Below are 7,315 nucleotides of genomic sequence, written 5' to 3' on the forward strand. Positions count from 1 at the left end.
TTAATAAATAATATAACATTTAAATAAAATATATACACAAATGGAACGAAATTACATGCAAATGTAACTGACAAGTAAAAAACACTATATTAATGTACGAAAACCTTTAATAAACTCAACAGTGCGATGTTAAATCTTCCTTCGAAACATCATCTATTTCGTTACGAGTTATAAGAAGAATTGCTCACTAAAGAGGTGTAATTAACCGTTTTTTTCTTTTTAATTAATTGTACTTAATGTTGTCCCGTTAATCGTTCATGATTACCATATTTCGTGGTGTTATTTCCCTAAACCTCCACCCGCGAGAGAAGCAACTGCTGCTGAGGGGATTCCCAACTGGGGTGTTCTTCTCTTCGCGTTCGCCGAATTGTTCAAATGTTCACCCTCGGCTTGAAAACCGTTCTCGTCTGCTGTATATCCGACCGTATAGATTATGCCATCAGGTCCTAGATAGGAGAAAAATCCTTTAACAGCAATCGACTCTTGATCGGTGCCGGCGTTTACTACTTGAGCTTGTTCGTATTTCCTTTGACCATCGCTCTGGTCAACTCTATGGAGAAATTCAACTTTGAATTTAAATATAAATATTGGGCGTTTATACAAACACATTATAGATAATGTTAATATTTAAAAACATTAATCTGTAATTTGTTTATAATCGAAAATAAGAAATAATATGGCAAAAATTGAAAATGAATTAACCGATTATCGAAAATATTAAGCAATAATATGCCAATAACTGATAATATTGGCTAGTAACTTACTGTTAATTCTTAAAAATCCGATATGTGTAAGCAAATTTATATATCTATACCTTCAAGGTATAACAGTACCTGTCCAATTATTTCTTTTCTTCTTACGTAACAGATTATTAATGAATAAATGTGTATGCAGCGTATGTAAGAGTAGGTATGTTGCAATTTTTGCAACATCACCATTTAGAAGAAATAATGTGAGCTCAGAATCGGATAGGTGATGGTCAGTAATTACCAAAAAATGAAGCAGGTTTGTACATACAACTTTGAACGTTAGTGAATAATTATTGCAATTCGAAATGCTACATTTGTTCTATGTCCTCCACATTGCATAATAATAATGAATGAAACTGATCTTCGGTGAGCATTTGATAGTGAAACATGTTACTGGCATTTACTAGTTTAAATTTTTGATAAAACCGATGACATGTTTAACTTAATTACACTTCATTAACTTAACTTATATAAAAAGGACATTGCTAAAGACTTGAACTTTAACGCATTGCAAATGGCATATTTCATCCTCCTGAAGAAACCATTGCACGGCTGAACAATTGTCGTAAATAATTAAAACATTTTTTTGAAACTTTATTTATTACGTAGCAACCTACCTGTGTGAATTCTATGTATATACGTGTGCGTATAGTGAAGCTGTTAAGTTTAATTGCTTATTATACATCCATGTTAATGGGATAATTGTGGGAAAAAAGACGAAAAATGACTTGTAATACAAAAACCCTAAAACGGAAAGAGTAAGAATATTACGAACTACATCCGTTTTAAATGCCTAGATGTATGTGTGTGTGCAGAGCATTGTATCAGTTCATTTTATAATACCTTCAAGGATACCGGACACTACAACAAAGTCCCCAATTTTTTCAAATGCTGTCGTGTAAAATTCTGACGTAATAAGTAATATAAATATCGTTCACCGGAATTAAAAAAAAAAAGGAGATCGTGATTAATGTTAGTAGATTTACGTTATCCGGAAGCGGACATAGAGATGTTAAATGTAGAATTAAAGTCACTGAGTAAAATGTAAAACAGTTGTTTAATATGAGGGATTTAGTGTCACAGCGAAGCCTTTACTACTACTTTTGTTCATTATCATATTCCGATGCTACCTAGTTGAAATGAAATCTTACTAGCGTAAATCTACAGTTATATATTTGCCGTCAAATTCAACCTTAACAACTAATTTATTAAGGTGTGTATTGATGGATTACATGTACATTAGGGTGGGACCAAAATTTGAAAATCTTTTGTTAATGCCGAAAATATTAACAACAAAAGTTTGAGTCGAGGTTCCAGGCTCATCAAAGATTGTTAATGTTCAAGATATTTTTTTCTGAATTTATTTTTAAAGGAAATACAATTCTTTACAGAAAAAGTCCTTTATATTCTTTTATAGAAAAAATTCTTCACAAAAAGTGTTCGTATGTCAAATTATGTAAATTTAGTAGTTTAATTATAATTTCATTTAAAAAATCTTATTTTCTCGTAATTTAAAAATGGCAGTAGAATAATGTTCCATAACTTTGAACTTTGGCGAGTCTTTGTTTTTGTAGGCATTTGTTTTTTATCGTTAATGAAATAATTTCAAAAGCAACGGATTTTCGGCTTACCCTGTTACAAATTCCTGAATAGGATATGTATCAATTTGGAAATAATGTAATACTTACTCATATTCGTAACCTCTCGAAGGATCATCGTTTCTGTTGTACGTTAATATGTAAGCTGTTGCTGGATTTTGAACAAACCGCGCAAGTTCCTCCCGACTGATGGAAATCGCTGGAAAAGCCGTCGCAAATCCAACACAAAAAATTAACACCAGCGGCTACATCAAAACAAAACGTCTTCGTTAAAGGGCTTTTACGCATGTATGTATGTACGTTATCTATGCACACTAATTAATGAACTAGTACTTTTAATATTAACTAATTTATACCAGATAATTTACAATTTCCATCGATAAAAAAATCTTTTTAAACATTTTAAATCGTTTCTATTTTACCTTTCGACCTTCGCATTTTTGTAAAGCTCCATAAATTTAGTAATAAATAATTTGCAACAGACGACTTATGTGCCATTTCGAAAGAGCATTAGCATATTAGCCGGAGGATGTAATTTTTTAGAGTATTTTCGTTAAAACGATTAAGCTACACACCTGACATTTGCCCACATTAAACCCGATGGACCAAAACCAAAGATTTATTATTCTTGTGGTTGCTTATACATAAATAAATAATAGCAGTTTACACCATCATATTGTGAAAAGGTTTTTACGTTTTACGCAAGAATCGAAAATGACTCGGATGACCTAGACTTTTTGACATTTTCTGAAGGAAGATTTGGATGCAAGCATCGAATTTGTGTCAGTTATTCGCAACGGAAATGCAAGACATAATTTGCTCCAATTTTATTCTATCTACAATGTACTAGTGTTTGCAGCAGCAACACACCTATTTAATTAATATTAAATTATATGTCATATATACAGTAAAGCTACTTATCATACCTATTTCTGGCAATACTTAGGTTTTTCACTCCTACAAATGTAAATTGCATTTTTAGACGTGTCCGTAACAAAATATTGAACTTGTTTCTTCCTTTTTTACTCAATCCTGCAGTGCAAGAAATTTAAATTTAATTTCGGAGCAGATCTTATTATAAGGTGTAAACATAATATAAAAAAAATTGCCAATCATATAGTGTAATTTTTTAAAATAAAATATTCATGTCTGCATATCGATGAAGTATCATCATTTAAGGATTACGTTGTAAGTGAATGGCAAAATAGAATTCATTCATTCACCTGACATTTCTTTGTTTGTATAAATGCAAATACTGCATAGATTTCCATACGTGTANATATCTGTTACTACGGATTTAGTTTGATGGTTTTGAAAATATAAACAATCCACGGCTATAAAAAGTCGATAGATAATCGATCTATTTATAATATAGAGGCCTTAACTTTTCTAATTCTTATGTATATCATCAATGGCTTATTATTCTACTTAAAATTACTATGTTTACAAATGGGAACCTATATAATCCAAATTATTTCAAATTATTTTTGTTTTGGAAATGTTAGCACAATATTAAAAAAGGTCGAAAGTAGTTATGAAATCGGAATAATTATTTTTACATTATTACAAAAGCCAATTGCAAAGTTGAATTTGAAATTTAACTTATATGTCGGATGCAGTCAGTTCTGATGCTACCAATTAATAATAGTGTGCAACGAACGATTGCATATCTAATATGCTACACGGACGGACGCTGGTACTCTATCAATTATTTATTTTATTAAAGGGAAATAAACGTTCACGAATTCACTTACCGCAAACATGATGAATGGTAAACAAATAACTAAACAGGTGCATACTAAAGACACCTTTTATATACTAACGTATACATTCCTACACTCGATCTTTATCCCCACAATTTTGTGGTCAGTTACGAAATTTGATGTCTTATTAATTTGTTGAGGACATTGTGCGATGAGATGGTTGTCCTCGGACAAAATCAGGAGCGGTTTAAAGGGTAGCCACGCAAATTTCCGATACGAACAAACATTTAAATCTAACTCTTGTTAAATCTGATCCGAATAATATCATTAGGAAGTCGAACACAATATGTAACCTTTGATGTTTAATAACGTAACATTTAGTTTAATTTAATTTTTTATCTTTATAATTGCCCATTGTTACTGTGAATACATTAATAAAAAAAAAAATAAAAGGCGAAGTAAATAGTTAAACCAAAAGAACTTAGCTCAAATACTACAACACATTGAAAAAACGTGGATACGTGTTTCGTGTAATCAGATTGTAAATATTTTCAACGAATTTTTAGTGAAAATTATCCTTTCAAAAATTTAGTCTTAAATATTTTTTAAAAATTTTGATTTTTAGTTAGACAGAAATAGTTATTGCTTTACTCCGAAATTAACTAAATTTCGAAAATTTTACTTCTTTATATCGTATCATTAAAAGATGAATTCTTTATTTCCCGCATCTTAGAGCGTCTCAATAAAAAGAGTCTTCTGCAAAAAAATTAATTTTATTACCCATTTGTTTATTGTTTCAGTCTAAAGATTATAACTTATAATTCTTTGCCATAATCGTAGGATATGCACTATGAATACGTAAAAGTAACATTTTATTTTACATTAATTTTCGTCAAAACTCCTTTATTTCTCTTTACTTGGGGTACTTTTTAAACTTTATTATTTACAGTATTTTTCGTTTTTTTTTTTTTNGGCTTTATTAAGGTACTTCAACGACGACACAGTTTACATTCATATATACCTAAACAATATTGATACGGTCGTTTCAATCTTATTTGATCTCATCACTGCGTCTCAATAAATTACTAACCGAACCGAATAAAATTTGGAGCATGAGAGTTTGTAATATCCAAATTGGTGCCGATAATTAGGAAGTGTAGGGCAGCTAACGAACAGTGAATTGATAGGAGGTGTAAGAAAGTAGAAGAAAATTTTGCAGTAGGTAAAACTGATGAGGCTTATAATGTAATTAAAAGGCATTGTTTTATTAATTACTAATAGTGGTCAATGTTAATATGCAACATCAACTTGAAATCACTTTTCGATTTTGAACCACTACAAATTTCCTCAAATTAATGAGAAAAATATTTTTGTTGCTGTTGTCACCCTCATTAATTTGAGGAAATTTGTTATGGTTCAAAATCGAAAAGTGATTTCAAGATGATGTTGCTGCATATTAAGATTGTTATATGCTCATTTTGGCCGTCACTGTTAGTTTAATTGAAACATTTTTCAAACAAAACTTTCTCTGAAAGTTTAATCAAAAAGTGTTTAAACTAAACTTGTTCCCTATTTTAATACAAGCTCATTAATGAAGATACACAAAAGTTATAACGTTATGAATAGTTATCAAAAATTTTAGTGGAGGAGTAGGAACAAATTAAAATACAGGCCACAATTAGAGTAAAGGATTTTGTAGTTAGCAATTACTTTCACCTCCATTTTAAAAACATCGTTTTAATTTGTGGGGCATTAATGAAGAGAATTTTCTAGCTAGAAATTACTAGACTGCACTTTAAAAGTCCAATTTAACGGCGTCATTTTTATTTCTTGATAAATTACTTGCTTCCTTATTAAACAAGCTGCAAGTAACAAAATATATTAAAATAGTTGTGGTGTCAACGAAAAGAATTTTATAGTTGGAAATGAGTAGAGTGCACTTTCAACCCTAAATTTAAAGATGCAGTTTTTAAGTTTTTTTTTATTAAAAACTTCTTATGAAACGAACTGAATGCACAAAAATTTGAAAATGTAGTAGTGAGTGGATAAAATCCAAAATTACGTGGCTCAGACTTATTAATGATTACTTTGGTAAAGAAGTCTTTAATAAAACAATTAAAGCTGTACTGCTGTGTTGATAATAAGAATACACTGTCGTATTGTGGGTTGCCTACACAAAATGACCAATATTTTAAATTTGGATGAAATCAAATAGTGCTAAGAATAGTTGTAATTTAAATAATCTAGAAATGTTATAGTATTAGTCGAAATTTGTGAGCAAATAACTACGTAAGTTTATTTGGTAGATAAGGAATCTTATAAAACAATTATAATTTCATTATATGTCGATGTTAATGAATGCTTTTCATGTTATTTTGAATATTTATCTAATCTGGATATTATTACGTTGTGTATTGTACATTACAACTTTTTATACGATTGCTGATAAAGATTTTTATCATTAAAAACATGGTTAAAAGTGCGGTCTACTTTTGTTTTCTGTGGTTACTATTTCCTTATCTATACAATATCTATGTCCAGCAGATTACTAATGGGTGTGGTGCGAAAACAAACGACGCCATTTTCAAGTTTTACTATTTTACTTTCTTTTCGATGGGTTTTTATTATATGTGTTGTTTTATTTATTTAAAACTGTAGTTAATTCGTTTCTACAAATTGACGATAAATGAGAGGGTGAGGATATTGAAGTTCATTTTGATGTTACTGAAAAAGCAAGTTGTCTTCTATAGTGTTGTTGTTAACATTTCATCTTGGATTATCTTTTAATAAATTGAGGTGAGCATACATGGAGGATAGAGTTCTGCATTGTTTTAACATTGTATTATGTTTATTTTTTTCCTAGGGTTTCTGAATTAATTAACTTTCAATACATTCTCTTAAGATTTTATTTTACAAGAGCAATATAAAAACAAGATGTCATGTGTTATGGAGCAATGGTTGTATCCCCTTTCTCATTCACTTTATAAAGTAGTTTTAGACAATAGAATCATATTTGAGGTGGTCTTAGGCAATTTATACTCATGTTAAGTTACTTATTTAAGTAATATGCCAAGCAATTCTAAAATTCCAATGTTTTCTATTGGTTTTAAGAATTATTATAGGCAAATTGTTAAACAAATTTTAAATTGGACTTTAAAAGTGTGCTGCATATGATATAACCAAGGTGACCGTATTTTTTTATTTCAAATCCGGGACGGGGACGGGGTAGTTAAGTTAAATAACTTAAATATGATTTTTTTAATAA

The 7,315-nt window shown here is 29.9% G+C and overlaps 1 protein-coding gene across 1 annotated transcript; it reads right to left on the reverse strand.

The window, feature by feature from the left end:
• Positions 1–6: 6 nt before the first annotated feature.
• Positions 7–4,157, reverse strand: LOC108743201 (cuticle protein CP14.6-like). Its single transcript, XM_025973910.1, has 3 exons — positions 4,102–4,157; positions 2,438–2,592; positions 7–550 (listed from the first exon to the last, which is right to left on the reverse strand). The coding sequence occupies exons 1-3, from the start codon at positions 4,108–4,110 to the stop codon at positions 280–282; spliced, it is 435 nt and encodes a 144-aa protein (XP_025829695.1). The 5' UTR covers positions 4,111–4,157; the 3' UTR covers positions 7–279.
• Between the last annotated feature and the right edge of the window lie 3,158 nt (positions 4,158–7,315).

The sequence above is a fragment of the Agrilus planipennis genome, unplaced genomic scaffold (assembly GCF_000699045.2).
Source record: "Agrilus planipennis isolate EAB-ADULT unplaced genomic scaffold, Apla_2.0 scaffold128, whole genome shotgun sequence".
NCBI lineage: Eukaryota > Metazoa > Arthropoda > Insecta > Coleoptera > Buprestidae > Agrilus > Agrilus planipennis.